Source organism: Micropterus dolomieu, linkage group LG16, assembly GCF_021292245.1.
Source record: "Micropterus dolomieu isolate WLL.071019.BEF.003 ecotype Adirondacks linkage group LG16, ASM2129224v1, whole genome shotgun sequence".
In the NCBI taxonomy this organism is placed as follows: domain Eukaryota; kingdom Metazoa; phylum Chordata; class Actinopteri; order Centrarchiformes; family Centrarchidae; genus Micropterus; species Micropterus dolomieu.
The window spans coordinates 16886244-16901915 of record NC_060165.1 but is presented as its reverse complement, the minus strand read 5'-3'; the positions used below and the strand labels follow the sequence as shown (position 1 = coordinate 16901915).

At 39.1% G+C, this 15672-nt stretch overlaps 1 protein-coding gene across 3 annotated transcripts in view; it reads left to right on the top strand.

The window, feature by feature from the left end:
* anks1b (ankyrin repeat and sterile alpha motif domain containing 1B) overlaps positions 1–15672 on the top strand; it is a 262630-nt gene that overhangs the window by 53872 nt on the left and 193086 nt on the right. For 2 of the 3 annotated variants that reach the window (XM_046071972.1, XM_046071971.1), the window contains exons 2-3: positions 4488–4568; positions 8811–8967. In XM_046071972.1, the coding sequence (XP_045927928.1) occupies positions 4488–4568; positions 8811–8967 (238 nt within the window). Of the gene's footprint in view, positions 1–4199; positions 4321–4487; positions 4569–8810; positions 8968–15672 lie in introns of those variants that run through there. The other variant, XM_046071973.1, reaches the window with a different exon arrangement.

The window sequence follows — 15672 nt, the reverse complement described above, 5'->3', positions numbered from 1 at the left end:
AACAGCATATGTGTGTGGGTGTGTGTATGTGAATGTTCAAGGTCGGATTTGTTTGGTAAACAGCTATCAGATATAGAAAACAGCTTACGGAGTGTATGGAACATTAGCTGTGTTTCTATCCAGGTCGTGTTATGTGATTAATGAGGTACTGAATTAGAAACTCCTCACTTCAATATTTCAGTGGCAGTTTAATGCTTGTTTTAAGGTTAAAATGTGTATTATCAATAGGTAATTAAAGGCTATAGAAGTACATAAGTTGATTCAACAAGCTCACTGGATTTTAGGCTGGATGTTGATGATTAAAGTGACTGAAACTACATCTATGTCTTTAAACGGCATACCAGCTGTTGTAAAAATATAATTTATAACAAGAATATTTATTGTTTGCACTGCAAAAACATCAGCCTTTAAGACGTTTTTTTCTAAAGATGTAATCTGAATTGTTGTATGGCATTGATATTGACATCTAAAAATATATATATACAGTATGTACTTAAATGCATAGTTTGACATTAATTGAAATGTCCTATTTCACTCTCTGACCCATAGACCACTCTGTGTGTTTAGTATGGAGCTAGAGCCAGGAGGTGATTAGCTTAGCTTAGCATAAAGGCTGAGTACAGGAGGAAACAGCTAGGCTGGCTCTTTCCAAAGTTTAAATTAGTAAGCTTTAGAGGCGTTGGTGGGTGTAGTTTAAAACTTTGGAAAGAGCCACGCTAGCTATTTCCACCAGTCTTTAGCTTAGATAAGCTAATCACATTTAATCTCATCTAACTCTTAGCAAGATATTAAGTTGCATGCATTTCCCCAAATGACGAGCAATTCCTTATTCCTTTAAAACAAGTAACACCTTCTGCAAATAATGACATAATTCTCTATTCTCTCTAGTACTGTTCCTGTATCAAGAATGTGCTAAAAATTTGTGCTAATATAGGCTGACCATACGTCCTCTTTTTTCCGGACATGTCCTCTTTTTGGGACCTAAAAAATGCATCTGGGATTTTCTAAATCGCCCAAAATGTCTGGTTGTCGGCTCTTTCTTTCTATGGTCGGCAATCATTGTGTGCGTTTTTACATTGCTTTGAACAGTACCGGCACTATTACATTTTACTCTTTGCCGTACCAGGACTTTTTCTTGCGTACCGGCACTTCTCACAAGCTGCCGGTACACTTTTTTGCCCTCTCCACCAGCGGAGACGGAGAAGATCGGGTGCTTTTTTTATCCAAGCGTGTGCATAAAGTTGCTCATCAGTGTCACTTTTCGTGAACTGACCAATGACAGGCTGGATGGGGCTGAAATGGGGTTGAGATGAAAGGTTGACTGAGGTTCACTTTTGAAATGTTGAATCCGTTCTGCATGAATGGTTCCGATTATTGACAAGTTAGCACTTAGCATTAACAAATTAGAGACCAACCACCATGTAGAGCATTTTTCTTGTGCAAGGATTTAATGAATGAGAACAACGTACCATAATGAAACTGCTGTAACTGGAATTAATAATGGCCCTTATCAAATCTGAACAAGACAGAAAACAGTTTTATTTGTGAATCAGTTGAATATCAATAAGCTTTTGAAATGTTACAAATAGGCCTACTATAAACAATCTGTAGGTAGACATAAGACAAATAAAGTGTAACCTATAAATATATTAGTATTATACTACATTAAACTTTTTATTTATTATACAACACGTTCCCCTTGGTCTATTTTACTAAAATTATTGTTGCACACATTGCCATGGCGCCACCAATTACTAGAATCCCCCCAGCCACAACCTTCTACCCTCTGCAGGTGTCCATCTGCCTCCTGCCCCAACTGTCCTCTTTTTTGAAAACCAAAATATGGTCACCCTAGCTAATATCTATAAACAAGACAGGAAACTAACTAAATGTTCTCATCTAATTTTTTTCAAAAGACAAAAAGAACTATTATAAGAAGATTTATTGCATTTTAAGATCCTTTATGTTTGCATGTCAACACACTAGCTTTGAATTGGTTGATGTTTGTTGTCTGTTTGAATTAAAGTTCTGCTGTGTCCCAGTACACCTTGGAGCTCACTTACAGTTTGTAGTACTCAGTTTGTAGTCCTCTAATAATAATGTAGGCTTGATTCACATGATGACCTCCATAAAAGTAAATCCTGTTGTCTCTCCCATGTACAACAATGTCAAGTGTATTTCTTACTTTTCATATATGACGCATATACCACTGTTATTTGACAATAAAATATAACAGAGATGTATTGGATGACACTTTTCATTTGTTGTTGTGAAGGTTTGTCAATATGGGGAAATCAAATCCATCAAGTTTATTGATTTGACAGATGGGTTGAAACTGGCAGTTAATTTCACTCCTCGTTGTCTCTGTTTCTGCCTCCATCACATTTTGGCTTCCTGCATCCTGTTGTCTTCCTCTCTCTCCTCACCCTCTGTCAGTCTGCTCTTTTTAACAACCCGTCCTACTGGTTCTGTAGGTCAGCCCTGAAAGGGGTCAGCAGAGCAGCACGATCGATATGAACACACATACACACACACTCCCAATGTGTGGAGATAAGCTGACCAGATAGAAACAAGCCTGTGCTGTGTCTCTGTCTGTCGTCTCCTGTTCTCTGACCTCCGTGTGTTACATACGGTATGTGTGTGTATGTTCCTTATGGTGCATTTTCTTGTTTGTTTCATAGGTGTTAAAAAGAGGTGTTCAATTATACATTTCTTCTTGTTGCTTTTGGACCTGACTTGATTTAAGGGCTGCTTGTTCTTGGCTGTTTTACAGTCTTCCTTTAGTTCATTGAATTCTACGCCGAAGCAGCAAGTAAAATGTTCTGCATCCTTTGCTAGAACTGTCTTGTGCTATTGATTGATGTGTGTGTGTGTGTGTGTGTGTGTGTGTGTGTGTGTGTACAGCCAGCCCTTAATACCACTTTTAATTCAGGTTTAGTTATGTGTTCATGTGGACGAGCTCACTGCACAACACCACTGACCTTGATCATTGTGTTGATGTCTGTCAAACTCTGTGAATGTTCTGCAGCCTCCACAATGCTTTACTGTTTGCCAGCAGTTTCAACTCCAGTCTCTCAAAAGGGAAAATTTATCTTAAGACACAAAATCTGTCAATGAAATTGAAAATAGAAGTCAGTGTGCAATGCATTCATTACAATAAATTGGACAAAAACCTAAAAAATTAAAGTGGATTCTGTGTCCTTTATTTCTTAAAACAAATACAAGCTGTAAATAAAAGGAATATACAATATTGAAGTCTTCATTTCCCAGGATGGATTCATAGCAAAATTGTTAAGAGGGAGAGGCAGGCATGTCGGTTGTGACTAGATACACACTTTTGTTAATTGAATACATCAGTACAGTGCAGTTTAGATCACATAAAATGATCCTATTTCAAAAACGTCTTACTTCATATCAGCAAAGAAATTGTTGGTTGTTCTCCAGCCCTGCTTCATGTGTTTCAGTAATAGATATTGTCAGACACTGATTTTCATTTTGGAGGTCATCTGTAATTTAAAAATAAGCTAATACAGTTCCTTCTAAGAGTTACTTGATTCCACTTTTCAGTGCAGAGCTGCTCAGATTGGAATTCAACTAGTTAGTACTTCTCTGACACGCTTGAAGGAGTTCATGTGAAAAAGAGAGGTTATATAATTATAGCCCTGGGAAAACCCTGGGCTCTATTTGTGTAATAGCTATCCTTGTGAGAGTCTGTTTTGTGTGGTTTTATTTGCATGCTCAGCCTTTTGCGAATACAAGAGTCGACCTCACTCACTTTCTTTATTTGCCAATGTGATGATGAAATAGGACTTGGACTCGCGACCCAAATACATTAAAATTAAATAATTGAAAGACACAAAACCCAATACTTCTTTAAAGAGAAACAAACAAGAAATAAAAAGAGAAAGCAATTGGTCTCCTTAATCATCTTGAATGAGCTCCAAACCCCTTTTTTTTTAATACAAGTTGTAGCTCCTACTTCTACAGCAAACACTACAATTAGTAAATCACAGGAGGTACTCATTTGTTTCTCAGCAGATAAATGTAGTCATTTTTACACCAAACAAAAATCAATAAGCAGTTAAAAGATATGAATATCTGCAAAAACTTCACAGAAACAGCATTTTCTCAAAAAGACAACCCCTACCTATCCCACACATGGCACATTCCATGAGGAGCGGGAACTGTAATTGGCTGGGTGTGGTTTGTCCTGGGTCTGAAACAGAGCAGGTGGAGCGGATTGGAGAGGTCAAACAAGTTGATGTAGCAAAGACAAAATTTTCAAGTCTGTGTCATGTTTTCTGACTATAATGCAATGAGGTAATAATATTTCAAAACCAATACTTGAACACTCATGTCAACAGGCCGTGTCAGCTAGCACGCTACCAGGCAACAGGCACTTCAATACCAAGAGATGATAATGGCTGTGGTGGTGTGCGTATCTGACTTTCAGGATTAATTGTGATGCATTTCTGTTCTATCTCCAGCATGTGGAAAGGTCTGAATGTCAACTGCACAGACAGCTCAGGATACACACCTTTACATCATGCTTCACTTAATGGACACAGGTAAGTGTGTGTCTATGTATTTTTTATCATTTTACTTACTTAGAAATTATTCATAAATCCAAGTGCTGTACAGTACAAAATAATTTGAAGAGGTGTGTACACATGTATATGTGTTTCCATGTATGTGCAAGTGTTGCTGAATCAGAATCAGAAGGAGCTTTATTGCCAAGGAGTATTTTACACGTATGAGGTATTTGCTTTGGTGATAAGGTGCTACGTGTAGACAAACATACAGTTGACATAAATAAATGGAAAAATGTGTAAAATATCGAATAAACAGATGCAAGTTATAAAATAATACTTTGTAGGGAAAGAAAGAACAATGTGGCAGATATTTACTTGTGCATTACTCCAGGTTTGTGTTGTGCAGATATTTTACAGGGGGAACGGATTTGTATTTATATAACTTTATAAAATCTAAAAATACGGAAGTATAACAACAAATATGTGCAATATGCCAGTTTGTGCAGTGATAACAAATTACATCTTCAAATTACTTATTTGGTTTTTGTCCTACTATACTTATAATGGTGTAAAACAGAGAAAAGCCACAAATCTTTAAGCTGGAACAATTAAATTATTATTAAATTAAAAAATTAATCCTGATGTTTTTTCTGCCGATGAAGTAATTGTTTCAGAACTAATATGCTGTAGTGCAGAAATACCTACAATGCTAAAATAAATCAGGGGGGAAAAGCCAGAAAGGTAAATTGTTCTTTTTATTGTTTCCCTTTCTTTTGCTGGCAGGTGAATACAAGTGTATTTTATGAAGAGTGTAACTGTTATAGTCGCTCCTTTATTATCCTATTTGTGCTATATGTGAATATTATTTTGTTAACTACTATATTTTACCCAGGTCTCTCTTTTACAAGAGTATCTCCAGAGACTTCCTTGATAAATATGCAGTTATTGATTGTTTTGGCCACTTGTGGTCAGTGGATTAGCAAACAGCCGCTTATTTACTTTACACGTGCAGCAGTTATGGACCAACATTAGCATTAATTTAGGGTCATATTTCTGGCCACCTGGTGAATGTAAGTACAATATTCACTCTTTTAACAGTTAACTACCTCTGTTTTTGGTCTCTGCAAACTCCCGAGGGAAATATCTGGCCTTTTCGCTGAACCTTCACTTTGTGTTAGCAGCTACGTTTGTATGTTACAGTTAATTTGCTGAAAACAGGCGCCTGCTGCAGTGCTATAGTTGCTGTGACAGTGAAACTTTTGAGTCGGGCAGTTACAAAACAATGAGCTGATGCTCGCCTTAAAGCTCTGTAAGGCCGAAAGCAGTTGCAGATTCTGGGGCCGGTCTCACAAAGATGCTAGTCAGTAGTATAAGTCCTTTTTTTTTTTAAAAAGAGCCACCATGTTAATCAGTTACACCTGCTGACCAGTGGCACCAAATGACATAAAAAGGAAACTGTGGCACATAACAATATTGTTGAGCGAGTATTAAAAAAGAAAGATGGTTTTAGAGATCACTGTAACCGGTTCCTAATATACAGCAATGATAACGTGGAGGAGTCGTTTTCTTTATACAAATAAATTTCTTATACAATGATGGATCCTATCCTGAGCCTGGCTTGTTGAGTTAACAGTTATAGTGTTACTGAGCCCTGCAGCATTAAGCCGCAGCACCTCCCTGAAATGAATTTTATGCAACAGGTAGTTCTTGTATTTTTGCACTCTATGCTGAATTTACCCAGTAAAATGTAGTTTCCTGCTATAGTAACGGGTGCTGAGCGGGTTGGGTTAGACAGGTTGCTCAATCAGCCTTGTTTTTTATTAGAAAAAGTCTTACTTTACCCAGAATTCATGGTAAATTAGTAATAATTAAAGCAGTCAAGAACTACACAGCTTTGTGCAGTGGACTGATTTTGATATCTGAAGTTAAGCCAAGTCTTTCTCTGAGAGACCAGCTCATGGTGATAAATCTCTGTAGGTTTATCCAGCAACCCCTTTCACATTGTTTGCACACGGTCATTTGATACATTGTTATAAAATATATTGATAGCTGCTTTAGATAAAGGTTTAATGAATAAATAAAAAGGTTTCCATACCAACAACTTTTCAGGCAAACAAACTGTTCTGGATAGACTAGCAGTGCATTCAGGGTTAATCTTTTCAGAAGGTTTCATTAGATGAAGAGCCAAAGAATTTAGAGAACAATTAAATCTTTTAAGTTAGATGGTGACAGCCATTGAAATTGCACTTGTTGCAAATGTTATCACATCATCACATTAAAACAGTTTGGCATTATTCCATGGTCATGACACACCTGTGCTCTTGCAACTAAATAGTTTGTCAATTATCGTCGAAAATACAAAAACTGCATAATATTTCTGTAAAAGTAAAAAATGTATGCATGCCCTGCGTGTCTGCATCTGCACAGAACCACAGTGCTGCTTCCTTTCTTCACCTGAGCCTGCTGAGAAATCTTTTACACAGTGTGGATTAGCTGCAGGCCCGTCCACTATCCCAGTTTGGCGGAACTGAAGGATTAGTACTGTGTTTTGGGGGCAATTATGTGGATTTCCTCCTTCAGATCAAGGAAGGGAGAAAGAGAAAAAATGCAGCCTCAGAGTGAAAATTAGGCTGCCAGCAAAGAGCTGCAGAGGAGTGATTTAACATTTAGATGGGAAAGTAAAAACAGAACTGACAATTAAGATATAGACAGAAGAAACTTGGCAACAGGCGGCGCTGTGTTAAGAGATTTGTTATTCAGGCTGGGTTTGAATTGTTGAAAGATCCTTTCCATTGTTTTTCAACATAAAAAGCCTTTTGGTGATTTGCGCAGACTAAACCCAGTCAGCAAAAAGTTGTATATTCTCATCTGACCGTGAGATCCTCAGTATGGTTTTGCTGTGTAACTGCCACTTAAACCTGAGTGAATTATATAAAAATATAATTAATTATTCACATGAACAAAGCAGTTCATTAAGCATCTTAGTGCTGCTTTCACCCTGCTCCTTGACATTTCAAATGCAAATGATGCACTTCACCTTTCCTCTTCAGAGAGAGGTGACAACTTCAGCTGGAGATGCCGTAATATGAAACTGTATCACAGTTAAATGGATTTCCAGGACAAACCCAGGCACTATGATTTGTTACTTTATCTATTTTTGTAATGGAGACTACTTTATTAGAGGGAAGCAATTGTCTTCTCTCAATTTGTGATCATTTACAGTTGAACCCCCTGCTTTCACTGTCTCCTAGACTGGATGGTATGCTGATCATTCGCTCATAGTAACACTGTAAATCCCTTCGTGACCTAAGCCTTGTTTAGACTAGGTGCTTCAATTAGGTGCCAACTTGTTGCTGACCAGATCACACGGGTGCATGCGCTTAAGAAGGTTGCAGCCATGTAAGTTAAGGAGGAAACACAAAAGTAGATAGGCCACCAGCATGGACTAGTGAACCCAGAAGTGTCACACAGACCGTAATACAAATAATGTCAAGTTAATCTCCACATGTACATTTTGGATATACGTTAACCTTGTTGTTTAATATCAAATAGAAGCCAACTTGCCCAAGATTTGCAGGCAAGGATTGGGGAGACCAAACAGGGCATTATTTCCTTTTTTTGCAGTGTTGTGCATGCAAGTGTGAAGTGCGGAATTTCCAGGTTCAGTCTGTCTCATCCAGTCTTGTGTCTCTTGTGTATCATTAAAATCAGAAAAGCCTCTGCATCCTTTTCCTTCTTGAGGGTGTTAGTTAAAATCAAAACTGCTTGTGAGATGCCTTTTCTCTTGCCACATGCTCATATTATATGACCTTGATGATATTTGAACACTTTCAAGCTTCACCTGTGTCTCATCATTCTTTAACTTTCTGTTGTGAATCATCACACTTGCTGGAGCTAAAATAAGCTCAAATAACCAACACGTTTATTATTTAAATCATCATATCTTTACTTTAACCCCATCTTATTTCAGTCATACTCCTATTGTCTATTTTAACATGGTTTAGTTCTTTCTTGGATAAATATAATATAATCAGTAATGTTATTAATTGTACAATATGTTGAAAAGTTGCTATGTGTATGTGGGGGAAAAATGCATTATTTGTGCGGCAAGGTTAAAATATATTTGGTGTTCTCGAGGGAAATGTGACAAAATTCATCAATATAGGTTTCAGGTCTTAGCACCCAGCTTCTTCTCCTTTTCTCCATCCCTTCATCTTTCAGTCAGTCATCTTTCAGTCAGTTGATACATTGATCTCTATGTATGCATCTGTCTCCTAGGGAAGTAGTGCTAAAGCTGCTCCAGTTTGAGGCGTCCACAAACGTGGCCGACAGCAAGGGCTGCTTCCCTCTGCACCTGGCCGCCTGGCGGGGAGACGTGGACATCGTACGCATCCTCATCCACCACGGACCCTCGCACTGCCGGGTCAACCAACAGGTAAACTCCATAATCCTTTCGTCATCTTCTTAAAGACCTTCACCTTCAACACCACCTGAGGGAAAACTTTTTTGATGTCTAGATTCTGAAATGGTTTTAATTAGGGGTGTGATGAGAAACTTAGCTGACGAGACATGGGATTGGGTTCACGAGGACGAGATGAGATGTAACGCTATTTTTAAGAAAAAATAAGGGACACAATGGTGGATGGAACCCAGGTCTCTCACACCAAAGGCATGTGTCTTATCCATTGCGCCATGCACATGCAGGCATGCTTTAGTCTTCCCTCCTCTTATGATTCTTTTGTTTGGGGAAGTAACCTTTAAATGTGCATGTGAAACCTTTTAAATAAATTAAATTAATTCATTTAAATTCAGTTGTAAACTCTCCTAATGTTTTAGGAGGCTGTTAGTCAACTGCAGAACATGAGTTCATGTCAAATATTGGCAAAAGTTCACCCACTCAAGTATACTTCAGCAAGACAGTAGATTTTTTGTCTGAGGTACCCGTGGTACAAAAAACAGCCAAAATATGTGTAAAGAATATAAAAGTAGAGCTTGTTGTAGCTTCTTGGGAAGCTAAATAGCTACCTGCTCTGTCTGTGCAGTCCAACACCCATTTGCCACAGGTCTCTGTGTCGATATGTCTAATACCTGAATGGGTCCGAGCATAGTCTGTACCTGCTCTGTGTGTTTAGAAGAGTAGCTCAGCTCCTTTAAGGAATGGCTCAGTATGGTGTGTGTGTGTGTGCGCAAAGTTAGCACCAACTTTGGCCCTGGAGCAGAAAGCCCTTCTGCTTCCCGACCACAATGTGGAAGCTGAAGCAGGAACGTTCTAGAAAATCAGTAACCTATATTTAAAACTAGCTTTATTAAATTTGATTCACAGTTATTAAATTGGTTAGAAACACCTACTAGAAAAAGAAACAATACATAAATCTAACCTTTGTTTGTGTTACGTGGGACCCCCTGAGCCCCCACTCACATGTTAAATGGTTAAATGGTCAAATGTGGTTGAAAGAAACGCTCTCCCTGTGTTCTGTACTTTTCCAGAACAAGAAAGTCTTATCAGCTAAATTAAAGTTGAGTTCTTCAGTTGTATTTCCTGGGGCATTTAACCCACTGCTGCCACAGGTCATCTTGTTATGGCTCCTGTCCACCAGAGCCGATCCTCTACAGTTCCCAGTGATCGCTCGCTGACAGCCGGGTGAGCGTTTCAGCTCTGGGAGCATTCAGCAAATGAGCAAAAATGACCTTCTTCTCCTCCCTCACTCTTTTTCTGTCCATCTCTGCTCGCAGCATATTGGTGATGTCACGGCTCGCTGATGCACTGTATTTAAAGATGAGCGCAAGGCACACAGGAAGTGGTGTTTAATCAGAAGTGTTGGCTAAAGTGTTAATGGCTTAGCTGTCTGTTTTTTAATATTCCTAATCCTGTGGTGGAGTAGTAATGGACCCCCCCAGGTTATTGGAGCGTTATGTACTGCCTAATAAGCACATTTAAACTCTGTCACAATTAGCTAAATCGTTTCCCTCTGAGAGTTGTTAGAACCTAATTGTTTGCCATGATAAATGGTGTCACTTGCCCCTGAAATGAGGAGGTTTGTCAGCAAGTGAACATGGGTAATTTTCTTTTTTCTACCCCGTCAATGATTTGTGGAGCTGAGTGGGCTGCTGTGCAGGCAGAGTGGACACACACAGGGTGGAAGATGCTGATTGAGACGATGCTGTGCAAAACAATCCAGTAATTTTGGTAATAAAGTGTAGTCAGTCTACTGGTGTATGTGTGTTTTCTCATTCTATTTTGTTTAATGATGTTCTAGTGTAACTTTCAGCAAACCCTAACGCTGTATGTGTAGGAGGCGAGACTTGCCATAAGGTAGTGTTTCTCAACGGGGGCGTTCCGAGGACGATGGGGGGCGCTGGAAGCAATATTTTGGAAAGGGGGGCGCTGAGCTGCTTTTGGGGGGTGTTTGTTGGTTGGAAATTCTAAGGCGAGTTTACACCAAAGATTCACAATAATACGAATTTAAACTTTAAACTACTTGCAAAAAAACTGTGGTCTGCAACATTAAAACCTGCCAGTTTAGTCCACTGCGACTGGACGAGACTGTGTATTTTTTCTGTCAGCTACTTGTGGTGTAGCTTCGTGCTGCCTTCACGGGAACGGGAAGTCAGAGTATCATCTCTAAAAGTTTACCCACATGGCGTTTACTGTGTAAACTCTGGAAAACTGACGCTCTTTTTCTTGGTGGAAAAGTGTTTTTTTTCTCTGAGGAATACACCGTGAACGTCTTATGGTAGGGGTTACACATTTACAAGAGGGATATTCTGCTGTCGGGATATTTCAGTATCAGAATCAGTAATATAATGCAGTATAAGGCATGTAGTAAAATTATTGTCTTTAAGTAGGCTAATGACGTTAGTCTCCTATTACGACTTTTTTTATTTACATGTCAGAGAACACAGATACGTGGGAGAGATTCTGAATGCAGACATTTTTGAACATGAGCAGATAAGTTATTGTTTCCTATATGTTCATTTATTTGTGGTGCCCAACACACTGATTTTCGATTTATTTATTTATTTATTTTACTAGGCCTATTTAAAATCGTATCTGACTGCAGAGCTGCAGGCAGCGCGTATTTGCGCAGCACATACCTCTCGCCCGTCTCTCGCTCTCTCTCCCTCGTGTCCCAGCTATTAAAAGTTATTAGCAAGCATGTAAAGAGACGAGCTAATAAGGAGAGCTAAGCTAACGTTAAAATACAGCTGGGTTTTCGAGGCTAGCATGCTGTATATAGCTTACTGTCATTCTGTGGGAAACACTGATATAAGTTATTAACAGATGAGCTAATAAAGTCCAGTCAATAACTCAAATAAAACAGATTCATTTCTCACTGAGATGAAAAGGGGCCACAAAGACATTTCAATAGGTTACTTCCCCCCTAAAGAGGAGGTAAGACTTAATCATATGTGTTGACTCAGCAGGGATGATATTAAATAAGTTGATCTACAGGAGAAAAATATTGAAAAGCAATAAGTACGCCTGAGAGCCTCACTACATTATATTATAATTATACATTTGTCACCTGCCTGAATTTTTAGACAGAGAAGGCAGAAATTGGAGGAGAAATTTTCACCAGAATGCAGGAAATTAAGTGTTTAATGCTCAAAATCTTCTTGGGGAGGACCCCAATACCCCCCCACATATTAAGTGCCCCATCCAAGAAAACAGTATCTGGCTTCACACACAGTTTCTGGGAGGAACATTCACTTATTAGTTAAATATAATTACTTTTCACATGAAATTTTTGTTACCTTTTCCATGTTTTTAATAACAATATAATAAAAAAATCAACAATATTCAGGGCAAATAGCAAACATCTTTTTTGATGGGGGGCGGTAAGGGACCTGGATAATGGTTAGGGGGGCGCTGGCCCAAAAAAGGTTGAGAACCACTGCCATAAGGCATACTTTTGCAGTCAAAGAGAGTGGAGACAACAATGGAGACAGACTAATGCTGTTATGTCAGTGTTTGGTGTGGTGTGCAAATAAAAACTCAGCAAAGAGGATGTGTGTTATAGTACATGCTGCCAACATAAGCAAAGAGATGAGCTGTAACAACATCATAGTTTTTCTCTCTTTTTATGAGTAGCTGTTTGATCAATTGATTTCTTAATAATGTTGAAACTGAGGCGAAATAGTGGTTTTACAGAGACACTGTTGCTGTGTAGATGGAAATGGATAGTTTACATTGTTTGCTAATTTAATTTGTTTCTTTATGTGTCATCTTATTTCCTTTTTATTTGATTGTTGTTTATAATAGTAGAGCAGAGACTGCCTTTTAAATACATTTGAGAGCAAAAAAAATGTTATTCGTGAATTACAGTATACACAGATTCATCTAAAAAGTATATGTAGTGTTTACATCTGGTGATAGAATTAATATTGCCACTTTGATATTCAGATCTTAGTTTCCCTCTGGTTAAGCTTAAAAGTTAGCTTGTGTTCATGTGCATCTGTGAAATGAAAGGGGGGGGAAGGAACCTTTATGAATGCTTATATAACATCTCACTTGTTATCATATAATTACACTCATCAGCTTTTCTTGTATCTCTCTTTGTATCATGCATCTCACTTTGAGTCTTGTTTATCAACAAGCTGGAAATGACTGGTTTTATCTACCCTGTTATCAATGTTTTTCATCTCTCCGTCTGTATAATAAACACTGGTTAAAATGCTAAGCTACAGAGCTCACACTAGAAAGCCTCAGCTGTCTGTCACACTGTTGCACACAGACAGCAACACACAAGACTGCAGCGGGGCTGCACTTTCTTAAAGCTGCAGTATTTTGCCCTGAGCGCTGAATTTTGCAAAACATTGTTTTTTAAATTTTAAAATTACAGTACCTGTGCATTATATAATGCTGTATGTTGGATATTGTACAGTAGTCTTGCAGTTATGCGTTAGTGTGAGGGTACAGATGTTCTCAAGTTGCAGGCATAAATCTAAATGTAAGATTTATAGTGTGTATGTGTGTTTACGATGCCTAAGCTCTATATTTTTCCACTGTCTGTCTTGTCTGCAGTAGGGAGCAGGGCCTGCATACATTAGTCAGGGTGATATACAGAGTACCACACGCGCTCACACCCATCATCTAGACTTCTAGACAGCAGCAAGCCTTTGGCTGCACATTACCCCATTCTCAACGATATTACTCTGCCCACGCACACTATTCTTCGTGTCAGAGGTTGAGTGTGTGTGTGTGTGTGTGTGTGTGTTAGTTTTATAGGGTGACTCCAGAGGGGCACACTCTGTCTTAATATCTGCAACATGAGCGAGAGAAACCCAACATTTGTGATCACCTTTTGTACATGGGGTGACACATTGCGACACAGGAGGGAGCTGTAATGAAAGGCCTTGAGAGCATAAAGAAATAAAGAATTTCATGTAAAGAGCGTTAGCGGAAGTGTGTAGGTGTGCCAGTTCCACGCTGAAGCCAATAGAGGATTATTTGAGATTAGTGGAAGTTATTAGTTGGCGGTAAACCAGTTCCAGCCCACTGTTTACTGCCTAATTGGTCCCAGTAGTTCCCATTCACAGCTGTTTTTGTTTAGTGTGTGTGTGTGTGAGAGAGGTGGAAGCCATCTGACTGGAGAAGGTGATTATACATTCTGTGTGTATGTGTGTTTGTATGTGTATGTTTATGTATGTGTTTGTACATTTGAGACAGTGATGGTGAAAGATAACGTGTTTACACAAGGCTTGCACTTCCTCACTCATGAACTGGTGTTTCGCTTTATGTCAGTACCTAAGGTTAAAAGTTATTAATTTTAACAAATACTTCATTATTATTAACAAAAGTCATGCAAAGAGTGGCTTGTTTGCTTCAGTAGTCTAGTTTTTGCATAGTTTAGGGGGGAGCAGATACAGGTGGACTTAACTACCAAATGAAAAGGAAGAATCTTCCCCTTTGGCCTGTTTTTGTGGACAGCTGGTGATAGATCATCACAACCCTTTAAAGTTTAAAGGATCACAGTGTCTGTCGCCTGTCTTGAACTGGGGGAGGTGAAAGTGGCTGAACCTTCCTCCAGTTTGTGTGCACAAAAGTCTAATCAGTCTAATCACTCTACATCCCAAAAACAATAAACTGAGGGTCTGTCTGGACTTCAGAAAAGTAAATGGAGAAAGTAAGCTGCTCAGGAGCACCAAAGCCAACCTTGTTAAAAAGCACTGTTGGTACCCTGGACCAAAGCAAGATGTACTTACCAAAGAGAGTAATCCGAACACCTATTAGACAGTTAGACTTCACAATTCTACACTCTGCATTCATGGGACCACATCACCAATTCAAAAGATGAACAAGTCGGTGAGTAGCACAGCATGCCCACCTGTCAGCCGGGGCGGCTGTGGCTCAGGAGGTAGAGCGGGTTGGCCGTTAATCGGAAGGTCGGCGGTTCAATGCCTGGCTCCCCCTGGTTGCGTGTCGAAGTGTCCTTGGGCAAGATACTGAACCCCGATTTGCCCCTGGCGGCTATTCCGCCAGTGTATGAATGAGTGTGAATGTTAGTTTCCGTTTGAGCACTTAGGCTCAGTGTATGAATGTGTATGACTGGTGAATGCAGATGTAGTGTGAATGTGTATGACTGGTGAATGCAGATGTAGTGTAAAAGCGCTTTGAATGGTCGAAAAGACTAGAAAGGCGCTATACAAGTACGGATCATTTACAAGTACGGAGCATTTGTCTCATCTCACAAAAGTGTCCTCCTTATACCACCTATCATATCTTCACAAGGACCGTTGTGAGGACCTCTTTTTGGCGGTGCATTCAAGGATGCTCCAACATTTGAGAAGTAAGCAAACATTTGAGAAGTAAGCAAACTTGTATATGCCAAAGTCTCCTGCCTCTTATTTGGCATCTGACTGAATTATGTTGAACAGCCTCGTGTCCCATATTTATGCAGCTACATAACAAATTTTGCAACAAATATAAAGAAAACGTGTAAAGTGATGGATTACCCAACCCAAGTAAGCAATAGATTTTTATACTCTAGTGACATGGATAAGACCAGTGGTATTATTGCAGGATTGATACAAGAAACAAGTCTGACTTTTTATGCCTTTATAGCAGAATTGAGCAGGGTGATGGGGAACACCCCAGCATTTGAACCAGCAGCACTTAGAATAACATGCATCCAGGCAT